This window comes from Seriola aureovittata, chromosome 20 (assembly GCF_021018895.1).
Source record: "Seriola aureovittata isolate HTS-2021-v1 ecotype China chromosome 20, ASM2101889v1, whole genome shotgun sequence".
NCBI lineage: Eukaryota > Metazoa > Chordata > Actinopteri > Carangiformes > Carangidae > Seriola > Seriola aureovittata.
The window spans coordinates 10,571,593-10,591,131 of record NC_079383.1 but is presented as its reverse complement, the minus strand read 5'-3'; the positions used below and the strand labels follow the sequence as shown (position 1 = coordinate 10,591,131).

At 39.8% G+C, this 19,539-nt stretch overlaps 1 protein-coding gene across 6 annotated transcripts in view; it reads right to left on the bottom strand.

Annotated features, from left to right (window-relative positions):
- Nucleotides 1–19,539, bottom strand: part of relch (RAB11 binding and LisH domain, coiled-coil and HEAT repeat containing) — a 36,988-nt gene that overhangs the window by 13,388 nt on the left and 4,061 nt on the right. For 2 of the 6 annotated variants that reach the window (XM_056363997.1, XM_056363998.1), the window contains exons 2-18: nt 13,845–13,934; nt 11,143–11,214; nt 10,950–11,005; nt 10,673–10,786; nt 10,203–10,397; nt 9,153–9,247; nt 8,446–8,587; nt 8,158–8,315; nt 7,363–7,438; nt 7,183–7,278; nt 6,206–6,229; nt 2,373–2,485; nt 2,137–2,227; nt 1,107–1,178; nt 857–997; nt 476–640; nt 173–320 (exon numbers count right to left, since the gene is read on the bottom strand). In XM_056363997.1, the coding sequence (XP_056219972.1) occupies nt 173–320; nt 476–640; nt 857–997; nt 1,107–1,178; nt 2,137–2,227; nt 2,373–2,485; nt 6,206–6,229; nt 7,183–7,278; nt 7,363–7,438; nt 8,158–8,315; nt 8,446–8,587; nt 9,153–9,247; nt 10,203–10,397; nt 10,673–10,786; nt 10,950–11,005; nt 11,143–11,214; nt 13,845–13,934 (1,848 nt within the window). The remainder of the gene's footprint in view (nt 1–172; nt 321–475; nt 641–856; nt 998–1,106; nt 1,179–2,136; nt 2,228–2,372; nt 2,486–6,205; nt 6,230–7,182; nt 7,279–7,362; nt 7,439–8,157; nt 8,316–8,445; nt 8,588–9,152; nt 9,248–10,202; nt 10,398–10,672; nt 10,787–10,949; nt 11,006–11,142; nt 11,215–13,844; nt 13,935–19,539) is intronic. The other 4 variants (XM_056364000.1, XM_056364001.1, XM_056364002.1 and 1 more) reach the window with 3 other exon arrangements.

Here is a 19,539-nt window from a genome sequence, read left to right as displayed (position 1 = left end):
TGCAAGATCCAGGATCAGAATATAAACTCAGGAAATGCTGCTTTAATAATTAAAACATAAAACCCAATCCTCCAGGAGAAAGTGTTGGAGAATATTTAAGCTCAGGATTTTTTGCATTCTGAAGTTAATCTCCTCTACGTGACCTTTGTGTGTGTGTGTGCAGTTGTTCTACCCTCTATTGCAGGTATGTCTCCGTGGAGTTTAGCTCTGCTGGTGAAAGGTGCATTCTGAAGCACCACAGCAAATAGAGGAGGGATGAGAGACTGTAGGGCCGACAGGAACACGTGTAACTTGTGTTCATCCAGACTATGTTCTCCTTGCTACAGAAAGAGGCAGGAACAAAAGGTAAAAACCAGGAAGAGAGAAATTATGAGAGCAAACGTGAAATAGTGCAGTTCATTGCATGCATGCACACATACATATATTGTACTGTATGTAAAAAAAAACTATAAAATGTCAACACACAGGCCCTTACCATAAGTAGTTTCTCTATACGTGCCAACAGTGAAGGGATAAGTGCAGTGTGCAGGGTGCCCAACTCCGTGGTCCAAGCAGCAAAGGCAGGAATAAAGACCTGGTGGACTGCACTCACCACCCGCTCTGACGGGTCCCCAAGGGATAGCAGCATCAGCTCAAAACCCTGGAAGAACACATGTGCACAAAAGTCAGGTATGAAGACTCACCCACAAACATATACACCAACAACTGTATCCCCTAAGTATGTTTTTTCACATGGTTGCTACAAATGGATTCAAAAGAAAGAGGAACTGTTGCAAAATCCCTAAGTGATCATGAAAGTTAAATGCAGGGTGGTAGTAAAAAGTCCTTACACAGAATCCCCTCCGAACACACATACCTGGGAGTACTTGTCAGGGTCATCTATGTAACCCATGATAATTCCCAGACTCTTGACCACAGCTTCTCTGACCATGTCAGCCTTATCCTCAGTAAGCATCTGCTGCAACATGGACAACACCAGGGAGCTACGGATCTCCTTCTGCAGAGACAGAAGGTAAGACAGACAGATACAAATAATTAATTTATGTTTTATTCATCTATATGCATGTACATCCCCTATTAATTCTGTATGCATAATATATTCTTACAGGCAGGTATGGTCCTAAGGCTCCACAGGATTCTGCCACCAACAATCTCCTCTCTGGATATTTGTGGTTAATCTGCAGCAGACGACAACAAAACATAGAAGAAAGAGTATTGAAGCAATAGTGGAACAGAAGTTGGAGGGAAAAGAGAAGCAGACAGGAGAGCAGCCATCATGGAATGGAAACAACTCAATATCATCAACATGCTGACCCTCTGGAAACCGCTATTTATCTTTCTAGACAGATTCTCAGCCTCCAAACTGCTGACAGCTGTTGTTGCTATGGCAGTAGATTTTGTTTGTCATAAATATGTTGCATGAGGTGACACAGGTGGCAATGAAAACAATACAGCTATCATATTTAAGTCAGGGACACTATGGAGGTAATGTTAGTGAAGTCAAGAATCACCAAATGTAATTCTGACAACACTAAATGATAAGTTCACAAAAAGTAAGACAAAACTGAGATCTTTTTCTAATTTACTGTGCAAAAGAATATTTTTACATTAGAGGTTTGTGCAATCCTTGCAACATTTTTCCTTTGTATTGTCAAATTTATACATGCATGAGTGACAGAAACAGCCTGGTTAATAATGAAATAGAAAGGGCTCCACAAAAAACGGCAAATACAAAATAAAGCAGAAAGTGACATAAAACAAAATCAGAATGTCTTTTTTTCTGAAGGTAGAGAGTGCATACTGATTAAATATGAATTTGTCATGCCAACACGTAAGTACTTGAGTATAATAATGAAAACATGATTTTAAAATGAAACCTGGATATCAGAAGAAAAAAATCAACATATGCTACTGTCTAATGTTCTCTAGTAATACAATATCTATAAATATAATGTAATATGTCTTGGTTAAAAATTAATCATTAACCATCTAGGACTGAGTTATTAATTCAGAAAACTTATTATAAAACTTAGAAAAACTACAGCTCAGAGTTAACACAAGTTCTTTTAGGAGAAGGTGTGAAAATCAGTGGCAGCATATGCAATAAAAAAGCCACCTGCAGTGTGTGTACCGTACCTGTTCCCAGCACTGAGGAAGTAGTTCAGCCTCAACACGGGTTGGACCCACGTGCCTCGCAAACGCAACACATCCCGTCAAGATCATTTGTCTTTGGAAAGACACACACACACACAAATATATGAGAACACAATGCTGGATAGAACTTGTAGTTTGTCTCCCTATTTTCAGGCTTAACAATGATTTCTTGGTTGGAAGTTAATAAACTATTTGCATATTATCCTGTCTACACACACCTCTGCTCATCATCTGGTCTCTTGATTAGATTAAAGAGGATGTGGAGGAGCTGGTCTCTCTCTTTAGGCTCTGGGTGAAGGCAGGCGGTACACAAGATGAGTGGAATCAACTCCTGAAGGAGAGAAGAAGAGAGACAGGGAGAAATGGCATCAGTTTAGATTACTTTGCAAAAGCACACTGAGGTTGAAACACAGAGGGAAAGAATGGTTGGTAGCAGTCAAGCAGGCCTGGAAGTCTATGGATTTGGGGAACAGCAGAGGGGGAGAAGGTGTTTATTGAAAAGAGGAGATAAAAAGAAACATAAGGGGTCACCTTTGAAACCAACACCGGTGTAAACATGCTTACCTGCAATACCTTGTTGGTGTTACATCTCATTTGGCTTTGGAATCACACATATACAATTCAAGACACATACTTTAGAAACTCAAATAGCGCATGCACACACCCAGAACGCAGCTGCATATAGATAGACAGACACACACACACCTAATGCACTACTAGTTACCCGACTAAAACACAGCTCTATCCCCAAGTTCAGACAGAGTTCATGGGCCTGACAGCCAGAGGGGGGAGAGCTCAGCTGCCCTTGATACAGGGCCTCCATGGCCAAATTGTGGTCAGCCCTACATTCCCGCCACACACACCCAAATTAGAGAGTGCATACAGAGTTAAAAATATGTTTTTTTGAAAAAACTGTTTTTCTCCAGGAAGATATCATATTTTCCTGCCAAGTGCTGGAAGAAGGAGCAAAACCCCAGTGCTAGATGGACAGATGGAGTGGACAGAGAGACTTGGGTAAAGATAGGCTGTGATGAGTCACTCACTCAATCCTGGACCAACACTCTGAAGTCAGTGCCATGTTGGCTATCTTTTAAAAAGTAAAAATATGGCATTTAAGTATCAGAGGGTCATTTTAAGTGGTTACATGATGAGTTCAACATGAGTCAAATCAGGTCAAGCATCAAAAAGCAGCAAAAACCTGCAAATTAACTGAATTCAGCCAAATTTAACTGTCACATTCAATGATCTTCAGTTCTTGCCTCTGAAAATACCATGCATCTTCACAAGAGATATTTTTGGAGACTCCACAGCACTGGCCTGATAAAACAAAAAGGAATTCATAAAGACCACACATTTGAAAAACCAGAGCCCATGCTGACCCTGTTCTATTTCTGTGTGAACTCCTGTGTGTTTCTGATGTACAGACTTCTTCAGGAGGTTAAACATCAGACCAGTACTGGGTAAACATTGTGGGCAGGTAGAGTGGACAGCAGGACGCCAGGACCCTAAAAGGGGGCCTGACGCTTTACTTCAAAGAGCAGAGCAACTGCACACTCCAGTACAAGCACCACCATGTGCAAGAGCCTGCATTCAATGATATCCATAGACTTCTGTCCTCCACGTGTCTATTCTTTTCAATGTTTTTTAGCCATGCTAAGCTCTAGGAATGTCAGTTTGTCCATCGTTTTGATCCAGACTTAACTTTACGTATATTAATGATTGATTGCAATGCAATTTTGATGTTCATGGTCTCGAGAGAATCAATCCTTAATCACTATTCATCACCTGAATTTTCCTCTAATAAAAGTTTTCACTATATGCTGTGAAATATCTCAACATATGATGGTTGATGATGACGATGACTGACACAACATTGAGAACATATATCCAACATGTATCCTACTTACTTTGATGATCCCCTGACTTTTCCTATAGCGCCACCATGATGTTCATATTAGTGGTGTTGAGTGAAATTTCTGAACAACTACTGAAACAACTGCAACGAAATTGTGTTCATACTTCCATGTCCCCCCCAGGATGAATTGTGATAACTTTGGTAATCCTCTGACCTTTCATCTAGCGCCATCACAACATCAGAAATACTTTACATCACCCTCAACTCCACTTCACTTGTGTTCAATACTAATTAGCACATGTTAGCATGCCAACATTGACATGCTAAACTGAGATGGTGGAAATGGCGACCATTACACCAGCTTACCAGAAGCATGTTAGTATTGTTTTTGTGAGCATGTTAGCATGCTGGCATTAGTATTTAGCTTAAAGCGCCACTGTAAAACATCCACACAGAGTTGCTAGCACCACTTTAGACTCTTAGTCTTGTTCTTTTATCTTAAATCCATTCAGACTTTGAAAGGCACTGCAATGTTAAACTTAATGACCTTTTTTACTTTAAACAAATTGCATGGTTTGGGCTTCTGTAACACTTTAATCAGTCTCTCCTTTCTATTTTTCTTTGAATAGTAAGATTTGACTTATACCTTAACTTCTGATCTTTTGGCTCATAACAACCCAGATCAAACTGTCAATGTTCTTTAACTTGCCAGTAGTTCAAAATCGTACACACCGGTTACTGTATATTAAACAGAATTAAGAAAACTGTGCTTTAGCAAATCGTCATAATGAAGCCCTTTTCACAAAAAAGACAGTACAAATAATGCACATTCCATTAAGATGTGCACTGTGCAGTGCAGTATATTGAAGAACAACATAATGTTTAATGATTTACAGTGTCTGATAATACAGCCAGGTGGCAGGCACAGTTTCAGTGTATCTACCGTATTCTACCGTTTCAAGTCAAACACCTTTTGTTCTTAAGTGGGTGTCACATTCAAACAACTAAAGGTGTGTCTTCAGGCTTGTGGTGGTTAGAAAGCTTCAAGTTGCAAGATGGAAGTGTGAGCAGCTGTGTGTGTATGTGAGTGTGCATGCAGTGTCATGGTCAGTGAATTTAACGGATACAGTACAAAGTCCACACCACTCAAGAAGCCCTCTGAGGCCTCAGTGTTCTGCTGTGTTTTATTGTTTTGCTACCCTCTCCCTTCAGTTTGTTTATCTTGATTTTGCGAAGAGATTAAGTTCTCCTTAACTGTCAGTGGTTGATTAAAAATCCATAACCACGGTGATATGCAAAGCAGCCTGAATGAGAACTACTCCAACCAGATTTACCTCTTTGAAACACTCCATTCTATTAGTTGTGTCATATTTCAACACTTTGTGTGCAAAATACAAGCACATAACATTTGTATACACATGGACGCACACACAGACACAAATTGCATGCAAGCAGTTACATGTAGACAGAACACCTGCACAGGTGTCTGCATCATAGCTTGCAAGGAGTAATAGCTTGTTAATGCCTAATCTATTTTAAAATCTCCGTCCTCTTCATTCCTAAGAAAAAATTAACATTCAGCTTGTGAAAACAAAAGCAAACATCTTCCTCAACACTTCTAGGAAAAAATATGGTTTACATTTAGTTACCTGGAATCACTGCACACCTCATATCAAGGACTTAAAAAGCAAATTTCTTTGGTTTCATTTAGCCGTAAGAATATAGCATGAAGCTACTTTTAAATAGACTAGAAAATGTTATTAGATTCATAAAAATAACTCCAAAAACTCAAAAGCCATTTAGGCACTAAAAGTGATTAGCGTTGCAGCAAATAATACAGACAAGGAACCAATGAGAAAAAGGATTAAGATACACTGGGTTTAAGAGACGTACATTACATGACCCACTTAAGGCCAAAACTGTACACATTAGGCTATCATTGCATGTTAGTTCATATTTTGGCAACAAATCAATTATCATATTTTCTTTTAAAACAATGCAAGATAGCATAACAACAGTTTTTTTTTTTAGCAGTTTCCAGAAATGACAGAGATATTGCTAATTTAAAAAAAAAAAAAAAGTTCAGTGAGAGCCTAAGTGACAGCAGTTGTAGCCAACAGGAGCTGGGCATTAGTTACATATTTTTGGTCTAGAGGTCATGTGAGAACCATGCAGATGAGTGCGTGAAAGACTCACCTGGCAAAGATGTGCAACCATTCTCTAGAAGAGAGGCATGCATGAGAGTAAGAGAATGAGTGAGACGAAAAGAGAAGAATAAAAATAAAACCAGTGAAGGCAAAAAGGACAGCAAACGTGAGTGGGGGACAAAAACAGCAGAGGAGAAATGATGTTGACGCTGGTAAAAACAAACACCATCATAAAAGAAGGTGAAATTCCCACTCAATAGATAGACACAAGTCAGCTGGATATTTGCAGGTTACAAAAGTCAATGTTTAAATCTCTTAATGAGCTATATACTCATAGAGCTAACTGGCAGAAGACACAGTCAAATATATAAATGGTACAAAGGATAAAAGTGCTAACTGCAGAATTAGTTAATTAGGTTTGAGACATTAGTATCATTATCATAAACAAACCAACAATCACGGCAATTAAAGTACTGCCAAGAGGACTGGCAAGCCTCTGCATTGTGTTTAACACTACATTGCAAGTAAGCTGAATTTTGGGAATGCCAAGTGGCACAAACCAAGAACAGGGTGGTGTTCTTTCAATGCAAACAGAACAAAATCTTTCTCACAATAGCAGATGGCGAAATGGGTGAATCACCAACAGAAAAATGACTTTCAACATGTTCATCGCCTTAAGCAAAGCTACAAAGACATAAATTCTGACTAGAGATGTAACATCCACTTTTTGATGGGGTTTATGGAGAATCTTATATCAGTGACTAAACTGACAATCTTATCTTGACAATAATTTGCTCAGGTATCACAATTTAATATTCTGACAAATTATGCAACACAGAGCACCTTCGACCATAACACTTAAGATGACTGTACTCGCTGCAGTTCTCCTTACATTTTTACCCTGCTTTGTCTTGCTGCTGTGTGTGTATCTATTGGACACTAAGAGAAGAAGCCTGTGATGATGACAATAATGAAGGGTATACAGGAAGGAGAAGGGATCAAGAGGAACAGCAGAAGTGGGGTTACCTCTCGTTTAGCAAGAAGGACATTGGGTACAATGTGAGGGAGACAGCGGCCCAGCATTAACATCACACTCTCCTCGCTGTCTGCTATACGAGACACCTGTAAAAAAGAGGGGCATGATATTCGGTATTGTCGTGAATGCACTGTTTGTGTGTCTACATGTGAGAGAGTGTGTGTGCTGACCTCTGCTCCAAGGCGGCTGTCGGAGCACATTCTGCAGAAGGACAGCAGGGCTTGCTGGAAGGCTGGGGATAACTTCCTGAGACAGCGCAACCAGAGACAAAAAAACAGTCACTGCAGTCCGCACCACTTAATCTGTACTCCACAAGAACTTTGGAGATTTCCCTGTGAGCTTAGTGCTGCCACTCTCCCATGTAATTGCTGTGTATTTTAGTGGAATTCCAAAAAAAAAAAACCATAGACAGATGGATTTTGGCCACAAGACATTATAGGGGCAGTGGAGACAAACTGTATAAGTTTTGGAGCTGTCCATGAATATCACATTTTCAGGGTAAAATATATTGCATTGACCAGATGATTCATTGGTTGCCCTTACTAAAAAAAAAATAGTGGTAAGAAATGTTAACACATCACCGAAAATTCAATTCCCGCTAGGACTCCTTTGTGCTCTGAGGAAATGAAGTGCCAGAACCTACATATTTCCTCAAGAGGGCAGCAATTTGCCTAAGTGTTGTATTGTCCACTGTAGCTACATAGTCTGTTAACTACCTCCATCTAGTGGTAAAGTTTAGTAACTACACCAAAATGGTGTAGATTCAGGTATAAAATCTGAGAGGATTAAATCTACTTTATAACCCATAAATGTCAATGCACACACAACTACAACATCATTGACACAGGTTTCAAACGCAGGAAGCATATACAGATGTTTTATGATAGTTATTGACAGCATGCATGTTTTTGAACATATACATTCTCTGTTTTCCATGTTTGTGGTATGACTGACTTTTCACTCACCTGTTCGGTTTATCGAACTGGACAGGAGGCCTACTCTTAAGCTTGTTGTGGGACTGTGGATGGGACTGTGATGTGTTCTGAGTAGAGGGGAGGTCCGGGTCAGTTTCAGGCTCTGATACACCCCGAATGTCGAGATACTGGCCATTATCTGTAGGAGGCTGAGGGTAAGGCTAGATTAAGTTAGTTCTGTGACCAAATGTGCAGATACACTGGCATTATTTGAAGTTTTTTTAAACTTTCTATCACTTTTTCAAATTTCGGAATTGCATATTCAATCTGACCACATACCACAGAAAGAGGGTCAGTGGAGGAAGTAGTGGTGGTGGTGGTGGTGGTGGAAGAGGAGGAAGGGTTAGATGCATTCTGGGAGCCAAGGTCAAGAGTGGCCGGAGGTGGGGAGGAGACTGTCCTTTTCAGTGTCTGAATCTCACTGTGAGGAAGAGGAAATGAGAGATCCTGTCAAAAACACTACATTTTTTTGTATTAGTGAAGTACTGAATCAATAAAACAAAGATCTACCATCTAGAAGTAGTGGTAGAACAGTTTTGTGAAATGGATCAACAATTTTGTATTGTGGTAAAGTAAATTTGCCTGATTCTTAATGGTGGCAAATAAATATTCCATATGGAAGGAAAATAAGTTCTACTTATATAGGGTTTCCTCTGTAATTGCATGAAGTGGTGGTATTTGGGGGAAATTTCCACACTGATTCCACTCATGGCTAGTTTTGGTCACAGTTATGGTAATAATGCGGACTGAAGTGAAACATTTTTAGATTTTTATGGATGGATTTATAGATGTAGTGGTGAGTGTTCTTGTAGTGTTGCCTCTTAACTGCTGCATAAATAGAGGAAACCATGTCAGCACCATGGCATACTAATAGCAGCCATATGATTAATAAAATATGTAGCACAACTGTAGGCAGTGTCTCAGCCAGTCTTATATACAGATGGGTTAAGTAGTCTATGAACACAAATATGCAGTCATGCACACACCTCTGCAGTTTCTTGATTTGCTCAGCTAGGCTCTGCTTCTCATTGTTGAGGAGGCCGATCTGGTATTCCAACTCTTGCACGACTTCTGTCTGTTGCTACAGAGGAAAGACAAGATTATACAAGCACTTTACAACCTCAAATCAAGAGAAGGTGCTCCATTAGGTCAAAACTCTTCATGAGTTGGTGATATCTCAGACATTATTGGAAGAAGTGGCCGCTTTTCTGAGCAGCCTTTTCTGAAACAATGAGTGTTTCATCATCACCATCACTGTGATTCTATAGACTACCTCTTCTACGCTACAGTGATGAATAAAAGCAATTAACCTTCAGAATAACTGGCCTTTCAAAGAGTGCATAAATGAATAGATTTTTTAGCCAGTTTCTGTCTAGAATAAAACTTTTAGTAATGCAAATAAAAGGGCTGTGTGTCTGTGACAATGAATTGGCTAACTGTACTTTGGAACTGACATTGGAATTTGATTTTGAAAATTCATATTTGATTGTGAAAAAAAAGCACCACTACTGCTACTATGTGTCTTGCAACTTCTCAAGTGGGCCTGGGCCGCTGCACTGAATGCACTGCATGGCAGACAGGAGTCCCGTCACTTTCATTGATTGAAAATGAAATGCAAATCAAGCTGGAACTAGCGAATGATACAACAACAACAACGGTGTAGTAATGATGGCAGAGAGTTCACAACCCAACTCAGGCACAGAGAGAGTAATTTGCACACAATCAAAAAAGCACCTGTTTGGAAATACTTCAGATTTTAGTCAGTAGACAGTAAAACTTTGGAACCTCAAGATAAAGTTGTATGACGGCTATTTAAGTTACAGTTAGCCTAGCCTACCGTTCCAGCACTATCAACCTGAGGGCACATCTCTAAAATATGCACTTATACAGCTTGTTGTGTCTCTCATTGTATTGGTTTGCTCTCTTCATGGACATAATGTGCAAAAGTAGATATTCGAACAGTTCGAAACTATGTGTTTTTTATAAGGAAAAATCAAATGTTATTTGTGGCCAATTTTTACAGCGCTATTACATACCTGTTGTGAGAGGTCAAGCTTTTTTGGGGGATCTTGGGTGATGCAGTTTCCTGGAAGATCACCAAAATCCACACCTACTGACACATCCATTGTGTTCCGAGGTGAAGGGAGGGGGGTGCCACAGTTCCTGTAGAGCTGTAATAGGTCAGGGGGTTTGGGGATGTTGAGGCCAACATCATCCCACAACTCAAAGTCCTGGAAACAAATAGGCAATGAAATAAGTAACCAGTGCTAAGATATGGCATACATGGGGGTGTCGTCTGCATAGATAAAACAGGACACAATGCAGGTTCAGAACAGGACAGCTGATCCCAGTTGCTGAATTCATTTATGGTCACATGACCCTACTACAGCTCTTAGACCCCAGCTCTCATGCAAGTCTAATAGCTCTTATTTTGCCTCAGGAGTCAAGTGTTTGTACGTTTGTAAAAGTAGTCAAAAATAAATGAAATATAATATATAATCTTTACCTGATCGTCGTTTTCATCAGAGAAGGTGATGGATGAGAGTTTGTACTCGTTTTTTAATAAATATTCATTCACAAGGAAGTTTAAGGCTCTTTTCTCCAGTGGACGTATAGGCTCCTGAGGTAGAGAGGTAGGAAGAAAAGCTGTAATTTTTTTTACTCAAGGCCTATCAGTGATACCTTCACAGGGTTTTAAAGGAACACATGTAATGTTTCGATTCATTTGAAAAGAGGAAAAAATTAACAATTCTTTGCATTTTCAGCACTTAAAAATTCCCCACCTGAATTTCAGGACTTGACTTGAAGTTTTTTCTCTCCTGAGAGGGCACTTCGCTCTCTGAGAAAATTGAGAAAATATTGGATGAGTTTGAAAAGATGAGCGTCATTCAACTAAAGTAATTCTCTTTGAAACAGAAAGAGAAAGCTGTAACAAAAGAGGGTTCAGGTGGAAAAGAAATTAAAAGTACGCCACACCTGCTGCCTGAGTCAAGTTGGCGCGCAGAGCCTGAATGGTCTCCTTTGCTTTCCGTAGCTCAAACTCCAGCACTGGACAGGAAGTGACAACACACACACACAGGAAGTGCATCCAACCAAAGACAGGGAACAAACAAATAAAACAAAGATGGGCATGAAAAACAAAACAACCACACAAAGGATCTTGAGAGTCATAAAACAAAACAACAAAAAAGGATGCATGCAAATCATGGGTCTAAGGAACACATGCAGCAGAGGATCATGGTAAAGCTGGCTGGATGACAGTTTGTCTGAAAAAAGTGTGTAACGCATTGAGACATAGGGTTTCCTGCCCTTGTTTTTTCTCCCATTAATAGCACTGATATGTCTGACTTAAAAAAGTCCAACATTACTTCAGCTTAAGCTGATGTGAGTAAATTCAATCAAGCTACTGAAATGCAGCCTTGATAATCTAGGAGCTGTCTGACACAGGATTTAATGCCTTACTAACAAGCAATTAAATAACTTGGTTTCAAGCCACTCAAAGAACATTGCACTGATTTTTACTTCTTAATAGTCTAGACCATCATACTATGAAAAACAAAATCTAAACTCTAAAACCAAGAGCCAAAATGTCATCTAGAACATGATAGTATTTTGGACTTGTTTTCATTAAAAAAAAGAACATAATAACAAGCTGTTTCTGACATCTTCTACAATCAGAAGCAGCAGGCATTTTGATAAAATTGTTCATTTGTACATTGGAATTTGAAGGCCTAACTAACACTGAATAAAGAAAAAGAACACACAAGATCTTGGACACGTTAGATAAAAAACACACGCAAAAAGTAAGAAGCGATGGAGCTGGAAAACTATGTTGCATAGCTGTACACTGAAAATCTGCTATCTGATCTGATCCTGTTGTCCCCAAATCTCTATTCTAATGTCTAAGATTGTGGTTCAACTGGTGCCGTAGTAGGTTTCATATTTCTTCAATTAAGGACTTAACCCACGACCAAGGAAACTGTTAAGAGCAGGTTATCAGCCTTATCAGTTTTTCTTAATGGTAGCTTATATTGTCTAATTTCCTCAAAGGTAATTCTCAATTTTCAATTACCAGATGAAATGTCAGCAATAAAGCAACAATATACCTGTTACATTTCCAGCAGATCAAGAGTGCACAGCATGCAAGCGCAACAAAATGGAAAACCAAGAACTGAATAACGGGGAGAGAAAAAAAACAAAATAAAGCATAACGCTAGTCTGGATGGAGTGACTTGTCCAGTATTGTTCACTGGGGTTTGATCAACGTCAGGAGAAAGCCAGAAAACCCAGAGTCAGACAGCTGGGGGCAGGCATCTTGGTAAGAAGAACAGATCAGAGGGGGATGAGAGTGGGGCTGGGTGAAGAGGGAAGATAGGAGGGGGGAGGTGCCAATTTGGGAAAGTGGGCAGTGTATTAATAATAGTTTGTTTTTGTTTTTGTTTTTTTAAAGATGTATAATTTGTAGTTGGGAGCATGGAACCAACATCTCTGCTGCATGGTTTTTACTGTGCTCTTGCATTATTCAACTTAAAAAGTCCCAAACCATGAGCAAGCTATTTCACTGTTACATTTTCGGGTGTACTGACCTTTAACTTTACATAAGAAATTTACCTGTCCAAACTGCTAATCCTTTTTCTACTCGCATTATGCAACAAATTGAATTTACTGACATTTACAAATCATAGATGTAATTCATTTACAGTAAGCAGTCATGTTGAGTCTCAGTTCAAAAAAAGAAAGAAAAAACACAATGCACAAAAAATTCTACAGTTTAAACAGTTTGTGAAGAGTTACATAAATCCATACTGCAGTTATGGACTGGGGCTTCAAGATTCACTGACTAACACCGATCAAATGAGTGGATGACTACAGAAAGCTGGCAATGGATAATGTTAACCACTGTACTATGGCAGAGTGTGCAGGGCTGAAAAGTAATGTTTTCATAATAGCGATTATAAAATAGAAAAATGAAAACAAGAGGCAGAATAATATATATTATATATATAATATAAAAGGCCCCTAAAATTCGATGTGTTTTTCTTTAGTCAACAGCATAAAAACACTCATCACACATCTGAGCAGCCGCTCTTAAATCAGTGTTCTGTGATTAGGTGCCATCACCGTCAGACTCAACTGTTAATGTATTTGACAGCAACTATCTAATGGTGTGTCACGACTGAGCCACAGGTGGGAAGGGAGTGTGATTTCAAACAATGCTGAGACAGGTCCTGTACCAAAAATATCACAGACTGACTCAACAGTGTGACAGTAGAGGACACCTCTACCAAGTTAAATAAAGAAACATACTGCATGTTGGAAGTGGAACATGTTTCCAAATACCGAGATTTTTGAAACATATTCTTTTAATGAACTGTATCTTTAACTGTCTAATTTAAAATCAACAAAACAATATGATACTGTGAATATGAACAATTAAACTATTGTTTAGTGTGAATTCTGCCATGATATGGGTTTAAAATTATGCTCATTGTCATCTCATCACTATTAAAGCAATTCTTAAATACAGCAGTGAAATTGTAACAGATTAAAAAACTATTTAAACTTTATGATAGCTTGGATTAAACTGACATCACGATTATTATTTTTCTCCATACTTGATTTCCCAAAGGCGAGCCAGGTCTCCTGCTTTTTAGCCCTAACAGAACGATTCATCTTACCTGCCACACGATCGTCTGACTCTCGGTTTCCATCATCTGAATAACGGGCAAAGTCCAAGGAGTCCAAGGTGCTGATGCTGCCTGCTCGATCTAAACAGAAACACAGGGGCGGTAGTGAGACAATTATAGAATAACATAACCACACAGTTAGACAAGTCCAAGGGCAAGCAGCTCACACAGCTTAAAAATGTGACAATGCAGTGATCCTCAAGAGATATTGCTTTACACACCGTCACCTCCGGGGATCTCTGAAGGGACTCGGCTACAAAACAGTAGCCCCACAGTACTAGGGATTCAGTATTTTGCTTAGGAACTCTTAACAAGGCTGGAGGCATGCTGAAGCTGAGCTTGAATTAAAAGGATGGTGAGTAACCACAAGGCCACCCTTCTAAAAAAAAAAAAAACAGATGGAAACTTTATTAAATTCAGCTAAAAGCAGAGACCTTTAAAAACTGTGTGGGAAGGTTTTACTTCAGCCAAGAAAAATTTGACTCACTGCACATGGGGAAAAACAAATCAATCATAAAATCTCAACTCTGCTGAGACCTTTAGTGAGTAGAAACATCCATTTCCAAACCAACACCAGCAAACAACAACCTTACATCTCAGTAGATGAATGCCAAAAGTATTGTTCACTCAAAAGAATAAATAAAGCTGATACATAAACATACTTGCGCTCCTATTTCAGCTAGGCTGGCCTGGTAGCTTAGCCAATGGTGTTAGCTTTCCTTCCAGTGCAATACAAGAGCGAGATTGGCCTATTTGTTCTCTGATATCAAGAGAGCAAAAGGTGAAGCCAAATGCAGCGTGTGGTCTTGTTAGCCTTAAAGCCATGGAGCAGTGACTGGGTGACTAATGAAGCTGATAATCGAGAAATAATTTCCTGTCCTGAAAAAATCTGTGTGTGTGTGTGTGTGTCTGTGAGAGACATGTTCAAGTGTCTGACCATACAGCTTCATAAAATACACACTCTCAGTCCTGTGACTGTATGGTGACTTGTGAGTGTCTGTTTTCGTGTGTCATTGTTCTGTCATGCTAACGTAAGGCTAATCCCTTTTCCTGTAGAGAATTCTTCCAACTCTCATTACTTCCCAATAACACTTGAGAATGTTTGCTGTAAGTAACAGCAATTTATTTGGTAATTCAGAGGATAATAGTGTGTTTGTCTGCATATGTGTGAGAGCAAAAAACCTGTAATTCCACAATCTTCAAGAGCGTGCACAGATGTCTTTGTGTGTGTGCCTAATTACCAAAAAAAAACAAGTATTTCTTCCTGGCTGACCTTTCACTTCTGTGCCTGTGGTGTGTATTGTCTGGACTGTGATATATCTGACTCTTCAGACTGTCACCTCTTCACTGCACTCCTGCCAGGCAGGTTGTGCTATACACACACACACACACACACACACACACACACACACACACACACACACACACACAAATCCATGCACAATCTCTCTTGCACCCTCTCGAGCACGAGTGTCACCATCTCACATTCAATCATTCATTCAAAGGAAGCCTCTTTATCTCTTTGCTCCTTAATAATTTACAAAAAAAAAAATCTCACAAAAATAATTGAGAGCCAAGAAATTTTCAGGGACAAGGAAGAGGAAAGATGGACATAGAGGATAGTTTTTCTGCTTTGGCACGTAGAATAAAGAAAGATAAATTGGACAGAGAGAGGTGAAAGACTTAAGACAGAACAAATAGATACATTTAACAGGGCGGATAAAATTCGCAGACATGGAGACAAGAGTGTATGGATGGTTAACTGGTATCCAACAAGCTTTTATTTTAAATGGAGGGGATGTTTTGTCCAGAATGTCAGCTGTTTAGAATGCAACTATAAGGGATTGAAAAAACAGGGCACAAATTATAAAAAGGAGACACACGCAAAGCAGGCAAACAAACCTGTACATACATTTGTCTCACAATATCAAAATTCTGAAAATATATTTAACAAAATTTAACAATGAATAAGCATAGATTATAAACTGAGGATATGATTATGACCTGGAATGTGGTTCTGTGTGTAATTTAAAACCACACTTATCCTATGTGTAACTATACATTTGCAAATACGAATTTCATGCATGTAGGTAATGACAAGTCTGTAATAAATTGGTATAAATACACTTTTGTTTTTCCTCCCATTTTTCATGAGATGAACTTAAAGATCTAAAACATTTTCTATATACACACAAAATAACCATTTCTCTCAAATACTGTTCACAAATCTGTCTCTGTGATAGTGAGCACTTCTCCTTTACAGAGATAATCCATCCCACCTCACAGGTGTGGCATATCAAGATGCTGATTAGACAGCATGATTATTGCACAGGTGTGCCTTAGGCTGGCCACAATAAAAGGCCACTCTAAAAATGTTCAGTTTTATCACACAGCACAATGCCACAGATGTCGCAAGTTTTGAGGGAGCGTGCAATTGGCATGCTGACAGCAGGAATGTCCACCAGAGCTGTTGCCCGCAAATTGAATGTTCATTTCTCTACCATAAGCCGTCTCCAAAGGCGTTTCAGAGAATTTGGTAGTACATCCAACCGGCCTCACAACCGCAGACCACGTGTAACCACAGCAGCCCAGGGCCTCCACATCCAGCATGTTCCCCTCCAAGATCGTCTGAGACCAGCCACTCGGACAGCTGCTGCAACAATCGGTTTGAATAACCAAAGAATTTCTGCACAAACTGTCAGAAACCGTCTCAGGGAAGCTCATCTGCATGCTCGTCGTCCTCATCGGGGTCTCGACCTGACTCCAGTTCGTCGTCGTAACCGACTTGAGTGGGCAAATGCTCACATTCGATGGCGTCTGGCACGTTGGAGAGGTGTTCTCTTCCCAGATGAATCCTGGTTTTCACTGTTCAGGGCAGATGGCAGACAGCGTGTGTGGCGTGGTGTGGGTGAGCGGTTTTCTGACGTCAATGTTGTGGATCGAGTGGCCCATGGTGGCGGTGGGGTTATGGTATGGGCAGGCGTATGTTATGGACAACGAACACAGGTGCATTTTATTGATGGCATTGTGAATGCACAGAGATACCGTGACGAGATCCTGAGGCCCATTGTTGTGCCATTCATCCACGACCATCACCTCATGTTGCAACATGATAATGCACGGCCCCATGTTGCAAGGATCTGTACACAATTCTGGAAGCTGAAAACATCCCAGTTCTTGCATGGCCAGCATACTCACCGGACATGTCACCCATTGACCATGTTTGGGATGCTCTGGATCGGCGTATACGACAGCATGTTCCAGTTCCTGCCAATATCCAGCAACTTCACACAGTCATTGAAGAGGAGTGGACCAACATTCCACAGGCCACAATCAACAACCTGATCAACCCTATGCGAAGGAGATGTGTTGCACTGCGTGAGGCAAATGGTGGTCACACCAGATACTGACTGGTTTTCTGACTCCCCCAGACCCCCCCCAATAAAGCAAAACTGCATGTTTCAGAGTGGCCTTTTATTGTGGCCAGCCTAAGGCACACCTGTGCAATAATCATGCTGTCTAATCAGCATCTTGATATGAAACACCTGTGAGGTGGGATGGATTATCTCTGCAAAGGAGAAGTGCTCACTATCACAGATTTGTGAACAATATTTGAGAGAAATGGTTATTTTGTGTATATAGAAAATGTTTTAGATCTTTGAGTTCATCTCATGAAAAATGGGAGAAAAAACAAAAGTGTTGCATTTATATTTTTGTTCAGTGTATTTAGTATAGTGCTAATTCACCATGTGATAAAGTACCACAGTTGCTATGCTTAGTAATTCCAGTGCCGATCAAACACTGAGACACAATAATAACCCATGTTGTCATGTGCATTCATATAAACTTCAAAAGGTTCTGTAAATGGGATTTTAAACATTAATAACGCAGCAAACCATTATATTCTATGTGAAGATATAGTGGAATAATGGTGTCCTGGGCAGAGAACAAAGTGACACAGTGACAGCAAATGTTGCCATTGCTAGCTGGCTTACTGCCATCACGGCAATGCTAGCATAGGCTAATGGTTATGGCTGGATTGCTTTTTGTTGGCTTCGTAACATCTTGCTGACTGAGAATGTGAAGGGAGCAGGCATTGTGGCGGAAGGGGGGCCGGAGGTGTGACCGACCAAGCATTTGTTTTGGTCTTAGATGCTGGTGGTTTGCAGATCCTTTAACATACACATGTACAGAAACACCTGCATTCACAGACATGCTCACAGCTTAATTAAGACACAGTTATGAACAGGCAGCCAGTCCAGAACTACATGGAGCCTGGCCAACAATATCATTACTCACCTTTTCTCAATACCAGCTCCCTGCCCCGGACAGAGGAAATGATGGAGAGACATTATAATGTGAGAAAATTTAAGTAAAAGGAGAGAGAGAAGTGAGGGTGGGCCATCTACTAGGCAGTGCTACAAAGTGAGGGATACAAATATTAGGTTTGTCTTAAAAGGCTGACAATGGCTAACTCTGAATCTTAATCAAATGAATTGGTGTAGCTGGTGTTAGAAGCCTTAACTGTGCTGATCTCTTTGCTATGTGGTTGACCTGGATTATCACTATGCCAGATTTACGTAAAAGGAAAGCACATAAATAATGGTTATAAACAACATAACCCAGATCTTATTATGTGAAGCTACTATTTGACCTTTGACGGTAGATGGTTGCCACTACAAATAGATTTTCAAATTCCTGTCCTGAGATTATATGGCCACTTTCTGGTATTATATCATGTTTTACATGGCAAACCACACATACTTCTTAGATATGGCAGCTTACTGTTGACCTTGTATATGGTCATTTAAGTGACTTGCATGCTGCCCTATAAGGTCTTTACATCACATGAGCAAATAATGACCTGACTGGCCAATGAGGGGTGAAGAGAGAATACTTCATCCTTCCATGCTACAAATTAGCAAAGTGGTGAGAGATGCCTTGCTGTGTCATGTGGCTTTGAGCAACAGCTGCAGATATAATGGAGCTTCTAACACAGTCAATGGATAATCCACAAACATGCTTGGTGCAATTAACTGCTTATGGCTAACAGTCACTGGTCGTGTATTAATAATGATCACATAATGATGGCACTTCTGGTTGATCAGCTAAAGGCTGTGGACTTATATCTTGCTGTAAGATAATGTATGGACTTCAACATTATTAAAATACTATGAACCTTTATTTAACCAAATATCTGAACTGTTCATAGCACTACATAGGCTAAGCACAAACCAGCCAAACAAACTGTCATCATACTCACCAGACGATGGTAACTGTGAAATTATCATGCTGTGCCACATCACAATGTGTTACATAGTCCATTTAATCATATGCTACACCATGTATCCTTTCAACACCTTCTGAGGGCATAACATTCTGTAGATTATTATTATTATTTCAACAATAAGTACATTAAAAGGTACCGTAGAGGCTGTTTCTTTTGTAGGGCTTTAACGGTATACAATCCTTTAGAATCACACAATTAAAAGCAAGGTATTGAATGTGTTCCTGTTTGAAAAAACACAAGACGTAGACTGTCAACAACTCTTTTCAACAATGGAAGACACAAATTTTAGGAGTATCCCTCCCTCTTCAACAACCAATTAACTGTATTGTAATGTTGCAGTCCAACAGGGGAATCATGCCCTTCAAACACGTGGAAAAAGATCATTCCAGTGATCAC